This window comes from Platalea leucorodia, assembly GCF_965183815.1.
Source record: "Platalea leucorodia genome assembly, chromosome: 6".
Classification (NCBI taxonomy): domain Eukaryota; kingdom Metazoa; phylum Chordata; class Aves; order Pelecaniformes; family Threskiornithidae; genus Platalea; species Platalea leucorodia.
Genome location: NC_138828.1, coordinates 28,048,240 through 28,070,255, shown reverse-complemented (window position 1 = coordinate 28,070,255; position 22,016 = coordinate 28,048,240). Strand labels below are relative to the sequence as shown.

Here is a 22,016-nt window from a genome sequence, read left to right as displayed (position 1 = left end):
AGCTAGTGCAGCTGAGCCTAGCTCTATTAATCTCAGCAGAGCCAGGGCGCTGGCTATCAGCTGCTGTAGGCCAGTCCCCTGCTTCTTAAACACAGGTTATAGGCTGTAGTCCACACCAGTAAGCCAGAACCACAAATGGTAAGCAAAACAGACTGTGAATATGCAGACAGGACAAGGTAAGTGGCTTAAAGGATACAGTGGTAATCATGTTCTCTTTCTTTCAATGTAGATAAAATAGCTATTCCAGATTTTGGGACAGGTGCTATGGAGAACTGGGGGCTGATCACATACAGAGAAACAAACCTGCTGTATGATCCCAACGAGTCAGCCACTTCCAACAAACAGAGAGTAGCTGCTGTGGTAGCCCATGAGCTTGTTCATCAGGTACATTTTAGGACACAATTAATTTTTACAGTGCTTCAAATGTGTAGTCACAACATTTTAATCTTGAAAATACTGTCATTAATTCCATCTCGGGATCTTCTACATGTGCTCACAATTTGATTGCAAAATATCGTGTTAAAATAGTTCCCTGTTAGAGCTTTAAAGTACCATAACTACTGCCTTTGAATTTTTCTCAGGAAGTTAGATGCTTGGGTCCAGACTGTGAGCCAGCTTATGAAAATCTGTCTGAAATGTCTTAAAGGAACTAATTTGCATGTGCAGATGTCTCTCTTGGGCAAGCAAATAGGGACAACTACACACTGTAGAGGCTGTCTGAAAACATATCCTTACAAGCACAAATCATCAAATCAAGAGGAAGAAACTAAAAATATTTTCAGTGGCACATGAATCATTAGCAATCTCCCCAGTAATATGTAATTTTATAATAAAAGTGATGTTTTAACACAAGGCGAGGCCTGAATTCCCATTTAAACCCCAGAATTATGATAATTTTCATCTGGCAACAGGAAGAAATGTGAACAAATGAATGTTTTATGTGGAGATGTGAGATACTGAAATGTACTTTTACCATTTAGCTAACACTACATCTTTCAATGTTTATAATTGTAGTGGTTTGGAAATATTGTGACCATGGACTGGTGGGATGACTTGTGGTTAAATGAAGGATTTGCCAGTTATTTTGAGTTCCTGGGAGTAAATGCTGCAGAACCAGATTGGGAAATGGTAATTATCTCTGTCTTGTGGAGGGTTGGTGGGGCTGGGGGGAGCATTTTGGAAGGGAGTAAAAATTAGACAAGGACGGTGAAGACTTAAAGTATATTTATAGAAAACTAACATAGTGCAGTGCAACATAAAGAAAAAGTTGGTTTAAGCTTTTCCACCTACTTATGTTATGGTCTGAAACTAGTCAAGATAAACTTTCTAAAGTTTTAGTCTGCAGGGAAGAGTCATTCTTTTTTAACAAGTGAGTCAAGTGTTTGGTTATTACTATGGCAAATAATACCTAGGTGGATTCTGGACAGAGCCTTAGCAATTTTGCAAAGTTGTGTAAAGGTATAACCCTGGAAGATGGAGATTCCCCTTTATTTATTTAGTTGGGCTGTAGTGTCTCTTCACGGGACTTGTCTTAGGACCGTTATCAGCCCTGGTGAGTGTTGGGAACCTGGGCCTGTCTCCCGAGCCTGGGCTATTCATCAAGGAAAACATCAGATCCCCCATTCAGCTGCTGCCAGCATTTTAAGTGTCATTTCAAATGATCCAACTCAGACAATCTCTACTTCGCACAGCACAAAACCAGGTAGTGGGAGTGGATGGCCCACAGCACTAACTGTGCAGCAAAACCAACTCCAGTCACTTTAAGGGGGTTGCAGACAAAGAGGGTAGCCCTAAATATGCATTATACTCTGAGGAATGATAACGGTGTGTGAATAAAGGGAGGTTTCTTGCTCTCCCCTTCCTCTCCTCCCAAACAGATGTGATGGTGCATAGCATGCATATTTCCCCCAGCTGTAATGAGATTCTGGCTACTAGAAAATATATAACATATGCCAGTGGAAGGAAGCAGGTTTTGCACAGGTTGAGCCCACTGTCAAAATCTACTAGCCCCTGAGCCTAGTGACTTTAGAAGCAGGCAGTGCCTACTCGGTGCTTCCCCTGCCTCCCTCCCTGCTCCCCATAAATATCTCTTCTCATCCATGTTATGTGAGAACAAAATCATTCCTGGGTCACTTCTTTTACGCTTTGAAGTAGAGGATCCGTTGTGCTAACTACATAAGAAAAATTTTAATTACTGAGCCTAAAAAATTTAAAAGACCTTTTTTTATCTAGACACCATGTTCATTTAAGATCCAGAGCCATTTCAGTGTTATCATCCTAGTGAGTATTAAAAGAGAAAAACTATATAGAAATTTAGTCTTTTTTGGTCAATATTGATTAGGAAGTGAGGGGATTTTGACTGCAGGCCACTTAATCTTTTAAAACAATTATAACAACTTTAAAAAATATAAACCTTGGGATAGGGAACCCTGCCTCCTTCCTCCCTTCTCCCGTCCCTCCTCAGCTCAATTTTTGCAAGAGGAGCCCATAATGCTTTGCAGATATTTTCACACTGCTGAAATTGGTAATACAGGCTCCTTTTTCTGCCTGCTGTGGGGGGTTTTGTGTTATGATACACATGGGAGAACAGGATTTGCAAAAGGCAATTTATCTTAGTTAAGGAAAAAATGTATCCCTCCCCTCTCAGACGTAAAGTAAGAGTTTGCAAGTCTTTCTTTAGAGGAGGTGAAATTTCGTTCTATTTCCAACTGCCTCCCCCTAGAGAAGCTTCAGTTCCAGCTACTGATTTTGTGAGGTTAGGTGTATAGTCGTGCCTTTGTTTCTATGCTAACATCTTCTCTTTCTCAGCTTGATCAGGTTTTAATTGATGATGTGCTTCCTGTAATGAAGGATGACTCTTTGCTGTCTTCCCACCCAATAGTGGTTGATGTGTCATCTCCAGCTGAAATCACCTCTGTGTTTGATGGGATATCCTACAGTAAGGTAGGTGGTGGTGCCCAGGTGGTGGTAGAGGACATTCCATTAGGTATTTGACAATTATCCTACAGTAAGGTAGGATATCCTCCTGTTGTGACTTTGGATGCAAAGAAAGTGGAGGCTTGGGAGAGGAGATAAAAGTCAGGGGAGCCGTAATCATAACTCCTAACCCACTTGGGCTGTGTCTGTGTGGATCTTTTTTCTGGGACATTCCCAACTGTTGCCAGTGATGATTCAGTCAAAAGCAACTGTGAGAGGTGCAGTGCAGCCAAAGCCTCGGTCAGCCACTGTGCACCATGCAAACCTGCTCACAGCATGCAGAGGTGCAGGGAAATCACAGTGTCAGCAGCTTCTGCCGCTAGAGTTGTCAGTTTTAAAATTATCCTAAACCAGATACTAAGCACATCCCTCTCCCATCACCTCATGTGCTGATGCAGCCCAGTTATGTCAAGCCTCATAATCTAATGCAAGGGCAGATGATGCAAGGGCAGATGTCCAGGTGTCCTCTCTCTCACTTCCCCATCACACCTTTGGGGCAGTATAACTTCTGTTTTGAGGAAGCAAGGCAGGGAACGAAGCAGTGAAAACAAGAAAGTAACTTTTTGTCTCATGTTGCTCACAATATCCCAGCCACTGAAGAAGCCTTAGCAAAGATGGGCTACACCAGCCTCTACTGGCATTGGCCCTAAACTTGGAGATAAGTTAGCTCCACATTTCACTGAGAGTTGTGGAGCTCAGGACTGACTTGGAGTACAGTAGTCTGTAGCCCAGGTGGTGCTAGAGGACATTCCATTAGGTATTTGACAAGCTTTTTCCTCATCCTGGGGCTGTCCCTGTCAGTGGCAGTGGGGACCTGTGCCTATGAAGGCTTTCTCAGGAGCCAGCTGGAACTGACTGGAAGAATTCCCTGGGTCTGTCTGAGCAGCAAGATGCTGGGATGCTGGTGCCGTCCAACCGCTGTTGTGACCAGGGCGCACAGAGGCCTCCCTGAGCCGACAGCCTCTGGTAGTACTAGCTGCGTGGGGTGGCAGCCAGGAGCTCAGCACTTGTGGGAAAGTGCTTTGAGGTCCAGAGTATTAGAGAAGCCCGCAGCCGTGCTGAGGGTCGCCACTCTGATATGGTCAGCAGGATCCAGGCTAGGAGGCTGAAGCCGGCTCGTCTCCCTCCGTATCAGATATAGCCAAAGCCTTTAACAACCCTTAGACATGGAACAAAGCAGGTCTCCCGCAGACTCCCTGGTACCTAACCAGGCAGTCCCTTAACTCAAGTGCCCTGACAGCACCATTGCTTCTAGTTACTTTTTTCAATGCATTAAGAGACAAGTCTGAAGCACAGGAGGAAACACCCCTGTCCCTCTTCCCTCTCACCACCACATATGCCACCAAGGTGAGGAAGGAGCTGGGACTCTGCTCACTCTCTCCTCAACCAGCCATCTCCCATGTTGCTTCTGACCCTGATACACCATGTTTGTGTTGACAGCTTCTTGTATGACTGTCAATGTTTCCTATCTGATGCCATAACAAGTTTCTACTGAACACACAAAATCCACCATTATTAAATCCTACTTGTTGCTTTCCCTCCAAGCTCCCATTATCAGCTAAACATAAAGTATGTATTGCATTGACTTTAGCTTTAGCTGTTGTAGAGTCTGTAGCTGTAGATATTACTTTTATTAGCTAGACTTGATCCATCCATTTCCATCAGTTTTCTGTTTTCAATTGTTAAATCCTCTATCCAACAATAGAACCGATATTTATGGCATCATAAATGCCTCACAGTCAAATCATAAACTATGTGAAAACCTGCATTGTGTAACACTGTTCTTAAATCAAACTAACAAAAGTCAAGAAACATACAGAACTAAATCAAATACTCTGGACCAAAATGTATTTCAGTGGTGAGCTAAGCAAGAGACATACTTTTGCATGGTCTGAAAAAACAATGCAGAAAAAAAAATCCTAGCTTTTACTCATCTCTCTGTGCCTAGATAATTGCTGCATGAACTCATTTTTTTTTTAAGCAAAAACACTTGTGGACTCGTGCATTGTTTGGGAACAGTCTGCTTGGGATATAATTTCGCTTGGGATATAATTTGGCTTGAATGAGAAAGTCTTCACGTAGATTTAGCTCAAATTACTGTTGGTATTTATATATAAATGCGTGACAAAATTAACTTGTTTCTTTTTGGCTTTATTTTGTCTTCTCTTTTGCGTTTTTCTTATAAAAACAATCTCCTCATGATAATATTCACCACTAAACAAATAAAGCATAATTTGGAATGCTCTCTGTTAGTTTTACCACAGCAATTACAGGGCTTATACAATCCTAAAACTATAATGAATTGCCTAAGGGTCTGTGGAGTCATTGCAGTGTATTCTGTAGGGGAACTTCTAACTGCTGTATGATCAGTAGGGCATTATGTGCCTAGGAATGCTGGACTAGAGTAGAGCTGGTGACTACACAATTAATGTATATAATCTTTTTAATCTGCTCTTAAAAAGTAATTGCATCTCACCTCTTTTCCAGTTTAATCCTCTCTCTTAGTTTGAAAGATTTTATTAAAGTAACAATGAGATTTTTGTCTTTGGAGTTTAAACATTGATTACCTTTTCAGAAAACACATACTTAAATAAGTTCTGCTAGAAATTTGTTCTTGGACCCCCACATTTTTTGAACCTCCTAGCTAAAGAAGTTTAGGATTAAACACTCCACCTTTCTGCCACACACAATCTTGTCATATACTTGGCAATTATTACAACTCTGTAGGAGAAGTTATGTGGGTGCTGCTAAAAGACTCCCCCCCACATCCCCATCAGACAAGGTTAGCTATTCAAATCAAGGTCACTTTCCTGAACCTCCCCAAATAGGTGAAAGAAAGGAAAGTTATTAAAACACTAGAGTTCCTATAACCAGTGATTTTGTTACGATGAGTTTTTCTCACATGCACTCCATCACTCCCCAGACAAGAGGAGGAGGAAGAGACTGAAAAGCGGTAGTAGAAGATGGAAGGGGCTAACTATACATTGCAATTTAAAGCAAAAGAAATCTCCACTGTTCCCAAATGCAAGCACAAGTGTGTGTTTCTACTCTGACTTTTAATATAAATGGGAGGGGATGTTCTATGAGAGGTGATATCAGATAAGAAGTGGCTGATGATAGACAAAGTTGAGGAACTGAGGTACCCTAGTGCATACACATGGCCTTATGATCACCATTAATCATAAGCAGCCTTATGATTACCACTAATGGATATCTGTTCTAAATTCTACTGAATCGTTTTTGAACATATTTCATGGCAAACACATTAAATTACTGTATCAGGAAAGAGTCATCTGTTGACCACCTTGACTCTGCAACAATAGTCTGGAAAGCAGTTTGAGGCATATCTGTTCAAAGAGTCCCTCTGCCGTGACTCATGCAGTCAAGTTGTTATTCTCAGACACGTAAATAGAGGAGACAGGATTTACTGAGAATTCAGATAACATTCTTGTTTTCATGGGACAACTGGATTTTTAAACCATTCATGGCATTAGGCTCGCAGCTACCCTTTGATTTAGTTTGGAAAATGAAAACATGCTAATCCTAAAATCGTATTTTACGTTTTAGATTGGGTTTGCAATGCTTTTGTTTTTCATCATTTTGTGTGCAGTCTGTTCTCTGTTCCACATGACTCTTCTACTTCTCTCTCCTGTCTTCCCTTTGTTTCTTTCTTCTTTCAAGGTCCTAACTGTTTTTTTTCTGTGACACTCAAGTAATTTCTCTGATCCCAATTCTACCATGCTTCAGAGGCCAAAGCTCTTACGCCAGTCCTCAGGAAAGCTCATTCTGAATCTTGAGATGGCATCCCCAACATGTAAAGCCCCAGACTTGCAGCACTTCTGGAGTTCCCTAGGAGTTGGGCATTCAGCAGAAATCACTTCCTCTGCCAGGCTTTGCTGCTGGACAGGGCTAGTTCCCCAGCTGCCCTCACCCCTGTCCTGTTCAAAGTGAAACAGGGAACCCAACTGTCACAAACTGGTAGAGCAGCAGGACAGTAACCCCCAGCAGCAGGGCTCGGGAGCCCTTCCACTGGCACAGCTGAACTTGGAAACGGGTGTCTGATCACAGCTAAAGACCAACTCTCATATCGAGAATTAAGCTCCGGCAAGCAGGCATGCCATGCCATAAAGGAATTAGAAAAACCACTTCCTTAGACAGATGGACAGTTTCTATTTTTGCCTTATAAAATATTCATTCATATGTTGCTTTTTAGATGAACGGAAATCCAGTGTTAGAGCAGCGTGGAATGACCTTCTCTCCTTTCTCTTTGTCCTCAGGGTGCATCGATTCTCAGAATGCTTCAAGACTGGATTACACCAGACCTCTTCCAGAAAGGCTGTCAGGTAAGGGCAGCACCACAACATGCCAGAAATGCAGCCCATCCTCATGAGACAGTAGCAAAGCCATTATTCAAAAAGTGAATACCAGAGATCTTGGTATTAGTAGCAAAACTATTTAATGCTTTTCAGTACTGAGTGGACAACGTCAAGGGGAAGAAGTTCCACACTCCCACTAAAGCAGGAATGTGAACTGCAGTAAGATTTGATTGCCTGCCAGTGAGGACCTAAATTCATGACAGCTTTTAGTGGAGAAACCTCCTCCACCCCACTGTTACCCTGTTGTCAGCTAGGATCCCTTTGTTCAGCTCTAAATTATGTCTGCAGCTTCATATGGCCATGATCCTCCAACCCACCCAGGCCTGCTGTGCAGGGACATTTTTACAGGTATAAGCTCATCCATGCCCTGATGCAGGGGCACCCAGCCCTGAAGAGCTGAGGTAACAGGGAGTAGGAAAGGGAGATATTGCACAGTTCATAGTCCTTTCTCATGGAGGAAAAAACGTGATGCTACAAAATTATGGAAAGAAAAAATGGGAGAAAGGAGCCCTCACAGAAAGACGAAGGTTATCTGCCCTTTCCTCTGAACTGACATCTGTTGTCTCTGAAGAGTTACAGCCCAGGTTTACCACATTTGTTCTTACCTCCCTCCCTCCTGGAGAACACATTTATGGGCTGCTAAAAGGCAGTTGTATTTTCCTTTATTTTTCCTTTCATATATTCAACCAGGACAGTACCACAAGATGGGAAAATACAGCCACCTTTTCCACAAGAGACTAATAGTTCCTCTCTACTCAGAGCCTTCACGAACCTTAAAGTAGGTAGCTGTGGCTAACAGTGAAACAAACAGCACCATCTACTGACTAAACATCACCAAGATCCAGATAACAGGGTAGGAAAGCACTCGTTAAGCAGCCAGGTAAGACACGGGACAGGAATAGCGTTTAGGAGGTGCAAACAGTTAGCTGAATACCATTATTCCTTGTAATAGTCATTTTGATCACAACTTAGAGGTGACTAGACTTTCCTGCTTCCACTCTGAGTCCACAGCTAGTGAAATCTCCTGAAATAGCTTCCTCCTTCTAAACAACCTCTTACATTAGACAGAAATTTGCAACAGGGTATGCTGGTCTCCATTCAAACAAAATACAAAGAACTCTTCAAGTACAAGTTTATTTCATACTAACAAGTCACACTGGTAAATGCTGACTTTTAGCGTTACGGGATGCATTGGAAAGCAAAGGAACTTCATCAGCTGGATACTGATCCATTTAACCTCCTACTCACAGTACTACCGCCCATGGATAGACACTCTGTACAACTGACCTGCACTCTCTCTCTCTCTGTACAACTGAATATGTGTATTATTTTCATAGGCAAAGAAGAAAGACCTGGTAGTATTTTCACAGTCTTCTACCTCTCTCTAGGCATATTTGAAGAAACACCATTTCGCGAATGCCAAGACAGAACAATTTTGGGAAGCTCTGGAAGAGGTATGTTTTGCATCAGCCCAAACCCTTGCTAATAAATGTTTCGTATCTCACCCACTGATTTCAGTTTCCCAAATTTTTTATATTCTGTAGCTCTTCTGTCAATGAGAGATCACAAGCTAGGCAGCCTCCCAGTATATTCCAACACATCTTATTTCTAGCAAATATATATTATTGCCTCATTTTTTGGTATAAGACTGTGGGAGTGGAATAAGAAACAAGAAAAGAGGCCTTGCTAACTAACAGCTTGCTACTGAAACATCCCCCCTGCAGCTCAAATTCATTTCACAGGTGAAAGCACCCTTCATCCACCACACACATGCACTCCATACTCTCCCTTCTCTCTAACCAGGTTCAGCTGTTTGAAAGCTCTCAACAGTATCCATTCCCAAGTAATTTTGGTGCTTATCTCTGTCTCTAGCTTCTGAGTCCCAGCTGGGTCATTCTCTGTGCCACCATTTTCTGATCTTTCCTTTTCCTTGAGGAAAGCTGTTTCTTTCCATCTATCTCATTCCCCCCAAAAGCCCACCTGCATACTACCAGGTTCTTCCCCTGATGATATTTTCTTTCCTTCCACCACTGTGGACACTCACACAGCCCAAATTGCACTTCTGTGTCTCCTTTCAAGTTCCCATCTTCTCCTTGGTCCCAGACTTCTTCCTGCTCAGCAGGACTTCTTCATGCTCTCCCTCTGGTGCTCTGCATCTTCACATCATCTGCTTCGTCTGAAGAAGGAAACAGTGACGTTAGCTCCCTTCCCTCACAGGTGGCATCCTGGGGAGGCAGTGGCAGCTTTCTTCAGCTCCAGTCTCTAGGACAGAAGTTCACGGTCCACAGAATGGATCAAATTTTACATTAGTGCAGCTACTGGTGGTTAATATTGGCTCCTCCTTCACACTCAAAACAGGGTGTGCTGCAAGGAGACTTCTGGCTTTGAAACATCTCTTTATGTCTTTTCTGTCCTGTTTGGTTATTTCCTCAGAAAAAATGGAGAGAGAGAGCATGCAAGGGGCCTCAAAGGTTCCTCAGTATTTCTTGTCCATGTTACCGGCCAATCTCCTGCTCACATACTTCCCATTTCCTCTCTCCATGTTCAAGTTTCCAGCTCATGCCTTCTTTCAATGACAGGCACCATAAAAGGACTTAATGGAGTATTTTTTGTACTGAACCTGCTCTTTCCTCTGCCCCTTTCTCCTCTTCTTCCTCTCAATATCGGAGATATTTTTTTTTTCCTCTTGGGGCTGAATTTGCTTTTTCACTGCAACCTTCTCCCGTCATTCATAGGCAAGTAATAAACCTGTGAAGGAAGTCATGGACACATGGACTAGGCAGATGGGCTACCCTGTTTTGGAGATGGGAAGTAATTCATTATTTACACAGAAACGTTTTCTCTTGGATCCCAATGCAAATGCTTCTCATCCTCCTTCTGATCTTGGGTAAGTTCCTGCTGTAAATGTCTACCCAAAACAGGTAGAAATACTGCACAGATACTCTCTTCAACTGACAAACACATAGGCAGTGTTATACCCATCCTTGCTAAACTTATTCTCAGCATCTGTTTTTAAAAAGAAACCAGCAGGAAGTTACATACAAATATTTCAAATTTAGGACAGCATCAGCCCTTTGTCTCAGGGTTTCTTTCTCAAACACAGCAGACTAAAATTGGATAGGGTCTCTCAGAAAATCTTATTTCCACACACAGACAACTCAGATGATTGCAAGTCATCTGTTGAACCACTGCAAATTATAGTCTGCCAGACTAAGGAAAACAGACAGAAAATTGTCTCTGTCCAGAACTCAGATACCATGATCCAGGTGTTTTATACCACAATAGTTTATTCCTTTTCCTATATGATATAGGATCTATAATGCATCACAGGGTCTTCACATACAATACAGGGTCTTCTCTACATATCTTAAAAACATGAGTTACTGTGAAATAGCTAGTCACGTATAAATGTTATTAATCCTCAGCAAGAGCTATTTTTTTCCTATTTAACTGAGGGTGGTATTGCTTAATTTTACCCATCTAAAAGATAGTTATCTACTCAAAGTTAGCCATCTTGGGCTTTTATGTGGCCAGACAGCCAGCTGCAGACATTCATCTACCCTATTCAAGACAGATGGAATACTGTATAGGAGCAGATTTGTTAACTAACAGATGACTAACCTGAGGAGAGAGGTACAGAAAAATGGCTCAGCTGCACCATGGCATTAACCAGCTGAATAACTGTTCAGAGCTGGCACTGTGTATATTCTTAGCCAGCCCCAATTTTGAGGCAATCCAACTTTGCTAACATTTCAGTGAAAGTGATTCAAATAAACCCATATTTGGAAGGTTTTGTTCCTTGAAGTAGCTCAGTCAACTAAACCAGTAAAACTTGCCTGTATGAACCAGAACTAAATCTACTCAAATGTAATTTTCCATTAGCTTCTACTAGTTATTCTAATACAAAGAGCAAGAACAAGGAAAAAGTCAAGAAACAGTTGTGTCCACTTTATTTCATTCTGATTAAAAAGAAAAAACTTGAGCAATGAGAAGGCCCATGGTATTGGCAGTTTTGGATAGGTATCAAAAGAGTTGGGATGAGATAATTACCCATGTATGTGCAACATTGTATTTCTCCCAACATAAGCAGAAAAGTTTGCAGGCTTTTGAAGCAACTCTAGCTGCAAACTACAGCACTGTGCCATCTGGAGACTGGTGTTACAGACTATTCAGGCAAAAATACTTCTTTGTGTTAAAAATTTTGACTTATTGCACTATGCTCTGAGGTAGCAGACTCAGGAATCCTACTTTTGCTTGACTTCAAGACTTACAGTATATTGCCATTTGTCATTTCTTAGTAGAAAGTAGGAGTAGAAATCCCAGCACTGTTCCTACCTTAACCTGTCAAGAAGCTGAACTGTGCACTGCTCCTGCTATTCCCAAAGTGAGAGGGGAATTGGTTTCTGAACATGTAGTTTTTATAAATGAATTAAAAATAAAATGCAGTAATATATATTATAATGCCAATATTATCTATCCTGGGACAGACTTACTCTCTTGCCTAAAAGCCAATCCACTGAAAATCAATACCTCCTCCTTCCAACCTTACAGATGGGGATGAGGAAGCTCCTGAAGAGATCCTACCCCGATGGAACTGGCCTAGTTCATGTCTGGATGTGGGGTTTTCATTTAAGCAGTGAAAACTCCAGGCCTTGTGTATGCTTTATTCTCTGAACTCTGCAGAGAGAGTCTCCTGAGCTGCCTGCTATTTTCAAGCTTGTTTGGCTTGAAAGAGTCCTCTCCTGCATGCTGGCACTCAAAAGAAATGGAAGTTCAAAAACTTGTGCTCTTGAAATAGTGTTGCTCGGAAAATATGTAGCTACAGCATAGCACGTCAGGAACCCATCCTCAATATGCACAGTTAACAGGACACATTTATTGTATCTTATGCTCAGGAAAAGTATGTTTGTAATCTCAGGAACATATACAGAATACTAAATAAAATCCCCCTCATTAAATGAATTTACAAAACCAGGGTTTTTTTTTAAAAAAAGTCTTTTATGGGCTTTCTCTTGGGGAAACACAATACTGGGGCTTCTGGCCAAACAATAACCTCTCTCAATTCCATGGCAGTATGCTCCATAAGAGAACTAGTAAAATCTAGAAGTGTATAAATCTGTTAAGATATTTTTGTTTAGGAGATACAAAACAATAGCTGATCTTTCTTCCTGAAGGCAGCAGGAGGTACCATAGCCTTCATTTTGGTATTTCTGGAAGTTAATGACCATTCACTTAATCCAGGGTTGTAAAGACAACTCAGGTTTTCCTGTAGCGCTGGTCACCAGAGGGTTTAAGATGGAAGAAAAATTTCCCTGGGACAGACTGCTAACATGGAACAGCAGTTGACTGCTCAAAAGGGTTTAATAATTTTAGCAGCCCTATGCAGGTGGTTGTGCAGGTATGCTCACGGCATGGTGTGCCTACTACTTCCCTGACTGCTCGGTCACGGTCTTGGTCAGGCTGTGCCGTGGCTCCCTTCCAGCCCAAATGTCTCAGCTTCGTCCTGGGCATGCCCAGGACTGAGGAGCCTGCACCTACCCACTGAAGGTATTCAAGGAATTGAAGAGTAAGAAGGAAGGTCACATTTGGCTCCCAGTGCTTTCTAATGGAGGAATTAGGGCTGCCTTGGAGAAGGAAAACAGGCTGGAAAAGGCAAGAAGTCCTACTGACTGTATCGCAGTGCTTGCTTAAGCTCTTTCAGTTTTCCCATCTGTAAAAAAGGTTTCATAATACTTAGCCACTTATTTCAAGTCAGAGTTGCAAAGATTAACTGATGTCTGCACAAAGCCCCAGGCACATCAACATTAACACTGACACCAACCATCCACATATAATCATCTTTTACTAAATTAATTGCTTTGTACCCTGCTAGACTATTATCTGACATGACATGAAGATACTGCTTAGCAGGGCTGCATGTTCCAGAGCTGTGGTAATAAGCTACACAGTATAGCACAATGGAAATTCATTCAGGTGATCTCTCTGATTATGGGTAATTATTACCCTCTCTAGCATATGGAGTCACCAAGAGGTGAAGATTGCATTCAGGAGGACATGGCCCTAGCAGTTCCATTGATTTTCAAAAAAAAAAAAGAAAAAAAAGAACCAGATAAATTGTGCAGCTTTCAGACTTAACTTTAGGCATGTAATTAACACGGTACCATATTAACTTGACTAATACGTCAACATCGGAAACTGGACAAAATCTTACTCCACTCCCTTGCTCAGTCCACCAGATGCGTTTTGAGAACTGCTGATAAATACAAAGTATTAAGACAAGCTACTGCTATTCCCCATCTCTAGAGCATGAACATGCTCAGACACTTTGTGCTTTTTCATGCTTTTTATTTTGCTTTTCAGGGAATATAACTGCCCCAATCATACCACACCAATATCTGACATTTTGTTGCCTGATTAGACTATCATAGCACAGAAACATCTTCACAACATAAACAACAGCTATTGGTAAAATGCTCTGTTTTGTTACAAGGGATATTTAGTAAATGTCTATGTACATAAGCACGCAGTTGGCTTCATAAACCAAGATGTAAGAATTAAACCAAATAAAAAGATACACTGGAGTTTTATTTTTAGCCTTTGGTTTCAAATGTCGTTTGATTCTTTTTTCCTTTAAATAATTTCAGTTACAAATGGAATATACCAGTGAAATGGAAACTTGAGAATTCAACAAATTATACTCTCTACAACGCATCAAATTCTGCAGGTAAACTTCCCCTTCTCTTTTAAGAATAATGAATGGATAAAGCTTTTCAATGTCCTTAACAAAAAATAAAACACAGAATTAACTTTAATGATTTTCAGTTTTCAGATCCAGGAACCAGCACACAGCTTGGTTCTGCTGATGTTAGTAGTAATTTCTGCAATAAGACGATTATTTCCCCTATACACACATTATGCCAATTTAGGCCCACTTCAGTAAAGTGCTTAAGCACGTGTTGAAATCCAGTCCTATTCAAGGAAGCATCTAAGCATACTCTTAATTATGATGTACTAAAATCAATGGGACTTAGATATGCCCTTTGTCAAGTCTAAGAAAAGAGGTGAAGTGGGAGGCTGATGAGTGCATCTGTGGCATGGTAAACTGGCAATCTGAGTTCAGTTAAAGAAAAAGAGCTGCAAATGATTAAAGATGTTTTCTAATGCTGATTTCAGGAACAAGGAAATACCTACATGGGTATTTTTGATGATTGTTCTATTATGCAGTCAAATCTGAATTTCTCCTTCTGCAACTCTAGTGGCCAAAAATGAGGAAAAAATGGGGGAAAAGAAAAGAAAAAAAATTACTGACTCTTTGAGATTTTATATTTCATCACATGTTGGAATTTCAGAAATATCACGATCAGCTCTTCTCGTACTTGTTTGAATGTTACCTATTTAAAATGTGATTTGTCTTGTTCTCTGCCTTTTTTTTTACCTGGTTTCTGTTAGTATCCATGCAAAAGCAAACAAAAAAGTCTTATGTCATGATACAAGTCCGAGATCAACACAAAGAAATTTTCCTTCTCTAACTTCCACATGACATTACAGTGGGCTGCAAGGGGCTGTTAACTTGACAAAGCCTGCAAAGGCATGATTAGGTGCTTACTTCTACATCTGTAAAAATCTTGGCTAGTAGTACAAACAGCAACTGTAGGGAAAAAATGCCTTTTGAAATATCTGGTAGGGGTCATCTAAAAGAAAAGTGCTGTTAACTCCAGCCACCCTCAAACTACAGATTAAAGACCACTGCTTTCAATGGGCAATAGAAAAACTTCCATAACTAGCAGCACCAACTGGACCAGGCCAAGCTTCTGAGAAAGGAACATTTTTCAAGGATTCATTTTAAATAGGAAATTCCTTAAATATGAGTGCTTCAGTAAAGTCTCAGCCTATTTTGCAATTCCTTTATCTATAGCTACAAAAATTGAATCAAAGAGTACAGGAAAGAAAACCCCTGGAAAGTTAGTTGAAATAAACTGAAAAATTAAATGAATGGAGGATAAAATATGAGAACTTTAAAACTAACAATAATCATGAGGGTGAAAAACCTTTTAAAAGCGATGTTTGCAAGAACTGTTTCTTTGCAATTTTTTACTTCGTACAATGACACTAATTTTCACCATCCTCACCCTAATCACAATGATCTCCATTTTAAATTTAACAATATCTGGCCCAAGTAATTACCACAATTTACTATTCTAAGGCAAGTGCTGGTATTCATTAAAGTCTATAATAACTCATCTTTACTCGCAGGCATTTAAAAAATAAATAAAATTAAGGTTTGGATATTATTTTGACATTCATTAAAACCAAATATTATTTTTGGAGTCAAGGAATCTCCAGGGAGTTCTGTGCCATATATGACACAGATGCACAAACTGATCACTGTTTGTTTGTTTTGTAGGAATTACAATAGGATCGCCTTCTAATACTTTCACGAACATTAATCCAGACCACATTGGATTCTATCGGGTGAATTATGATAGTCAAAACTGGGCCAGGATAAGCACTCTTCTGGTCAGCAACCACACAGTGAGTGTCATAACACTAACCTGTCTGGTGGGTCTCTTATAGAGGTTCCTAGAGGCTGTTTTTTCTGCAAATAATCTATATATTCTTGATCACTCTTTTCCTCTTTTCACACAGGATTTTTCACCTGCTGCCCGCGCAGGGATTTTGGATGATGCCTTTTCTTTAGCAAGGTAAGCTAATTCCCTGCAGAGATTTTAACACAAATTTTTCACTTTCCATTGCCTATTACTTAGGATTAACTCAACACAGGTGGTTGAAAGAAAATTTCTGCATTTGTTACAAGTCTTAATTGTTTACTGGCTTATGTTGTCCTCCAAAAGGGGCAAATTCGAGTATGCATTGGAAACTTGCAGTACCAATGCAGTCAAAAGAAATGCTCCCCTTCAGTTCAGTGGCAGAAAAAAAAAGAAAAAAATTGCACAGGTCTTAGAAAGGGGTATTTTTGCCATGTAAGTAACAATAATAGAAGCACTCCAGAAGAAGTTAGGTGTCCAGAAAATCAGAGGCATGCCTACAATGCATAGCATGGCATTAGGAAGTTACCACCTCAGCTATCTTGTTTAGAAACTTGCTTGGAAACCTTTAGCTGTTGTACCCAGCCATGCTGACACAGATAAACTTTAGGCGACCTTCTGTGACAGCCCGTAAGTCTGAATCTCCTCAGCCTTTCAGGATGTCTCCAGAGCTTACAATTCCCTTTTGTGTGACAGGAGTTAATGTAGTCAGTTGAGTGCTACCCACTTCTGGACAGACTGGACTGCTGCACAGTGTGAGCAGCCTCCTCACAGCAGTGAGAGCTCCTGTGGTTAGGTGTTGACCGACAGTGATCCTCGGTGGTCTCTTTGGAAGACACCTCCCAAGTTACATTCCAGACTATTTTCCCCCCTCCCAAAATTTATTATTTCAGACCTCCTAAAGTAAATAGTGTTCTAATATCTTTAAAGAAGCAAGTTCTTCAAATTCATTAGAATAACAGAAGTTATATGTTTTCTCCTTCCACAGACCCGGACTCATGAATTACTCTGTTCTCCTGGAGCTCACAAAATACCTAACAAATGAAACAGACTATTTACCTTGGCACAGAGTTATATCATCTGTAACTTACCTTGCAAACATGCTTGAAGATGATACAAATCTCTATCCCCGGTTTCAGGTGATGAAGCAAAAAAAACATTCCTGCATGAGACCACTGGATCTGACAGTTCAGGATCTGTAACAGCAATAACACTGAAGTTCAAGTGATTTTCAGTGCTGCTGAGCTATCAGTATTTACTTTTTGTTACTGTACTCTTAAAAAAAGTGCTGAAAACTGCTTAGTACTGATCTCTGAATTACCTGGATTCTCACTTCAGGACTATGTGCTTGGAGGAAAGAAATTATGCCTAATTATTCTTATAATCCATCACCATAAGTCACAGTACAGCCATTTGTTAGTCAAGGCTGTCCGGCATCCAATAAAGAAGTATGTATAGGGCAGCAAAATCTCTGACACCTGTCCTCAGCACAAAGGATGGCTATATCTCAATGTGGCAGTGAGTAGGTTTGTTAGTTGACCTAACATGCTGAACATGATTTAATGGTCACTAAAATAAGTATGTCCTGAACTCAGCATTATTTCTGGAAAACAGTTGTGGCAGTGTGTCCTTGCTGTACCCCAACCTTCATTTGGGAGCACAGACAAGGCTGGAGAGAAGCAGGTTGCCTTTGTCCTATCTGCTCATCAGTATTGCAAGCATTCAGACTGGCATGTTGTTGTGATCTGGAAAGATTGTGCGTGTGCGTGTTTGTGTTACTTTTTGTTTAAGAGATGCTAGTTCTGGGAAAAATGAAGGAGAATAAACTATGAACACAAATATATTATTGTTTAAAGAAATCTACAAAAGTAACCAACCCCCTTTTTCTACCTTAGGAATATTTTCGCTTCCTGGTAAAACCCATCGTAGATCAGCTGAACTGGAATGATTCTGGAGACCATTTGCAGAGGTTGAACAATCTTTTTTTTCCTTCTCATGTTATTGGTGGATTCAAGGAACGCTAAGCAGTGGGAAAATATATCTCTCTCTTTCTCTTTTGAAGGCTTCTTCGTCCATCTGTTCTAGACTTTGCCTGCAGTATGGATGACATAGAATCTTTGAACAACGCTTCTCAACTATTTGAGGAATGGCTACAAGGAAAAACGTGAGTGCTCATGGCTTTCATGGTTGGTGAAGAACACAGCATGTGACTTGGTCACAGATCTCAAGCAGGAAAGGGGAAAGAATATTCAAGTACTGTTTCTTTATTTTAGTATTCCTGCAAATCTCCGACTCCTGGTATATCGCTATGGAATGCAGAACTCAGGCAATGAGTCATCATGGAATTACATGTTCAAGAAATACCAAGAAACTTCATTAGCGCAAGAAAAAGAAAAGCTGCTGTATGGCCTGGCATCAGTGAAGAACATCACCCTTTTGGACAGGTGATTTAAACACACAAAGATTTTTCTTTCCCTACAGAAGCAACCGGTCACTGTTTGCTCATTCCCCTCTCCTCTCTCCTGCGCTGTCATTTTTGTCAGATTACAGCATGAGGAATGCAACACATTTTCAAGACCAGTTATCTAACACCCCCCTCTGAGATTGTACTATAGTAGAAAAAAAGCCTCGCTCCTTTAGTGGAAAGATATTGAACACGTGGTAGTTTCTGCACACAGTCAACAGCCTTCAGCTCTTCCAACAGTGCCTTCACCCTGTGTAATTTTAGCTGTCTAATAGTTAAGCATCAGGAGAAAATTAGTCTTCCATGTTTCCTCTATAGTCAGTGAAGGGAGGCAGGACCTCCAGAGCACTGTTAATCTCAGACCAGGAAAGGGACTTAAAATCAATGGGAAGAATTGCTTTTGGGTGTTGCCAGGCACCCTCCATCAGCTACAGAGGGAGTTTGCTTAGACTGGATGTCTACCTTCTAAGTAGCCAAAATTAGGCAAACAACCTCGAGCAATTGTTACTAGCAGTCCCATGAAGGCATCCGTATGAAGTCACAAGGCTCCTTGAAGTGCTGTGTAGAGGTACTTGAGCTAGAGCCAGAAATGATGTATTCATGCCGCCATGGCAGTGATGAGGAGTCTGGATACTGCCCTTGTCAGACTGGGCAAGCATCTCCCCAGGCTGCCAGTCTACATAGACGCACCAGCTCCTTTAAGCTTATCTGATAACTTTGCATGTAGTTGTATCATGTAGTAGAGATGCAGGCAAACATCTTCACCGGGGCATTCGCCACTTTGTTGGAGCCCTGTCTAAATATCGCAATATGGAGCAGTGTCTGCCGGGAAGAGTACCAAGTTTAAACAAGATGAAACGAGGAAGTATAGGAGGTTCAGGAAGGGTAAATTAGATAGAGTAATTAAAATAGTGGTAGGAGGCCATTCTTGTGACCACAACAGCCATAATCTAAAGCCATTCAATAACTAATCGCTGACATGATTAAGACATTAATTAATTAGCTAGATCAGCCTATATTTTCAGAAAATAAAAAAATCCCCAATAAAGCAGGGAGAACTTGTCTCTTAATTTACTACTAAAATAACAAGGAAGGGAAAAAGAGCAAACAGATTAAGAAAATTGTCCCTTACATATAGGAAAAAAGTAGACAATCCTTTATCTCAGCACACAACAGCTTAAGGGTGTTCTTCTGCAGCTGCTGCTGTGAAGCCATGACCACGCTACTCATCTCCCTGCAAACAGGCGTGCTGAGGGATCCTTCCACTCTGTCAGTCAAAACCATTTTTGCTGTAACTGGACGTATAACTGCAGCACTTGCAGGCATGCTATGCCCAAATGAATTTTAATTTTGTGTGGATAAGAGTTTCAGAACAAACAGCACAGATTACAGTGTGAGCAAGCCACCTGTGTGTGTAGTCATGACCCCTATAAGATCTTTATAGCTTGGACTACTACTTTTTTGGCGCTTGGCTACCCAAACGGGCTGGCCTACTGACTGATACAATCTTGTTTTCTACCTGATTAAAATATAAGAATAATAATGGGTTTGGGCTATTTTCAAGTAACTTAGAGACATAAATGCTACTTACTTTCTAAAGAGATGCCTAACTGCTTGGATTTCTTTCAATACAATTATCTCTTGACACAATTATCAACAGATACTTATGTTTTAGATCAGTGTACTTCACCTTTAAAATGCTGTAGACAAAAACAATTTTCCTGCTTGGAAATGGGCTGTAGACTGTGGTGGCAAACACTTGAGAAATATAGATATTAGCATTGCATTGTTTCTCATCATCATCAATTAAGTCTACACCTAAAGTGTTAACTTGTTATTTGCTTTCCATGGTCTTTCACGAAAGTCTCTCATTGATTCTTATGGCATTTCCCTTAGGTATCTGAAATATATTTACAACACCAGCCTCATCAAAAGCCAGGATGTGTTCACAGTCCTGAGATACATCTCATATAATACCTATGGGAAAACAATGGCCTGGGACTGGATACGACTTAACTGGCAGTACTTAGTTGACAGGTACGCTAATGAACTCATTGGAAACTTTAGGTCTACATCCTTCTGTATATCTTGTCATACGCCACACTTTTCTATATTTTCACTATACAGCTATAATCACTACTCTTTGCATAATGAAAACTGAAAGCGTATTCAATGCAATTATATCCACCTGCTGTGAAAAAGTACTTTGCTGCTAACTTGAAAACCATTCTTTCCCTAAATGATCGCTACCAATAAATGCTGATTAAAAAGCATAGAAAGTTCTACCACGGCCACAGAAATCTGGTTGTTGCATGGAAATTAGTCAGTCATGTCTCCACTCTTTCTATTGATTCCATAACAAGAAGACAGCGTAAAGAATTTTTTTAATTGCTTCTAGTGGTAAGAGTAAGCAGCAGACATACAGACGAGCAGAGGAAGTAATAGCAAACCTTTTAGCTTTGTTCCTCCCTATTTGAGTGACTTCTCTCTCCTTCCTTCACCTTTCTAAGGGCTTGCTGAGGGCACAGAAGCAAAGCACACCTGCAAGCCTAGAGCTGTGAACTGGACAGCGTTTGTATTGTTGAGCAGCGATACACCTAATTTCCAGCATGACGCAATAAGTCATTAATTAAAAAAAAAAAAATAATCCCCCAGAAGAGATCACTCCATTAGTAAATATATTTGAGGACAGCACAGATATTGTATAGGAGTACTATTTTTCAAGTATTTCCAAAAATACTGAAATCTGAGTGCATCTGTTATATTGTAGCACAGTTAGAAGCTTAAGCTTCAGATAATTACTTGTGCCTTTTCTTTTTTAATAGTTTTGCATGAAACATCATTTATTAAATTGTTTTTCTAGATTCACTATCAATGACAGAAACCTTGGCCGAATAGTAACTATTACCCAAACCTTCAACACTGAGCTCCAGCTTTGGCAGGTACGGTGACAGCACTTCTCTTCATTTTAAGTCAATGTATTTAACAATCTACGGGCCAGGAAACTTGCCTTTTTATCCTCTAAATGTGTAAAGCAGTATGAGTTACTGTAAAACTACCCCAGTGCTACTAGCCTGAGCTTAAATATCTCTCCCAGCCAAAACTGCCCTTAACCAGGTCCCTGTAAAAAGTCACTTGCCCAATAGCAGCATTATTTGCTTCATGTCAATTCTTTTTCTCTCTCTTTTCCAGATGGAAAATTTCTTTGAGAAATATCCTAATGCTGGGGCAGGAGAATTGCCCAGGAGTCAGTCAATTGAGCAGGTGAAGAACAACATCGAATGGCTAAAAGTAAACAAGGAGGAAATACGAATGTGGCTAGGAGCACTGCCAGGCCCTTAAAGTCTTACATTGTTAAAAATACCAGACACTCATTCTGGGCACTCAGATCCTCAGAGACACTTAGCAATGTGGATTTCTCACCTAGGTACCCTAGAGGACCAAGGCTTAATATTTTTTCTACAAACACTCAGGAGACCACTGCCAGAGCAATGCTTGTGTAGTCGCTGATCCCAGATCCTGCCAGCACTTATATGCAGGAATAGCTTTATATTTTGAGAGATGAATTTGCCTGAACAAACAGGACGAATGTTTAAAGTAACTCAAGGCAGAAGTGATGGCAGAACTGGGGTCCCCACTGATAAAGCTGGTCTC

At 40.7% G+C, this 22,016-nt stretch overlaps 1 protein-coding gene across 1 annotated transcript in view; it reads left to right on the top strand.

Moving 5' to 3' along the window:
• Positions 1–21,704, top strand: part of ENPEP (glutamyl aminopeptidase) — a gene marked incomplete at both ends in the record, with an annotated part of 36,203 nt that extends 14,499 nt beyond the window's left edge. The window contains 16 exons of the mRNA XM_082315048.1: positions 230–384; positions 1,015–1,128; positions 2,809–2,943; positions 7,254–7,319; positions 8,741–8,806; positions 10,088–10,239; positions 13,997–14,076; positions 15,757–15,884; positions 15,999–16,054; positions 16,887–17,037; positions 17,794–17,867; positions 17,961–18,062; positions 18,172–18,342; positions 20,259–20,399; positions 21,226–21,304; positions 21,555–21,704. Of these exons, the coding sequence (XP_082171174.1) occupies positions 230–384; positions 1,015–1,128; positions 2,809–2,943; positions 7,254–7,319; positions 8,741–8,806; positions 10,088–10,239; positions 13,997–14,076; positions 15,757–15,884; positions 15,999–16,054; positions 16,887–17,037; positions 17,794–17,867; positions 17,961–18,062; positions 18,172–18,342; positions 20,259–20,399; positions 21,226–21,304; positions 21,555–21,704 (1,820 nt within the window). The remainder of the gene's footprint in view (positions 1–229; positions 385–1,014; positions 1,129–2,808; positions 2,944–7,253; positions 7,320–8,740; positions 8,807–10,087; positions 10,240–13,996; positions 14,077–15,756; positions 15,885–15,998; positions 16,055–16,886; positions 17,038–17,793; positions 17,868–17,960; positions 18,063–18,171; positions 18,343–20,258; positions 20,400–21,225; positions 21,305–21,554) is intronic.
• Positions 21,705–22,016: the final 312 nt, after the last annotated feature.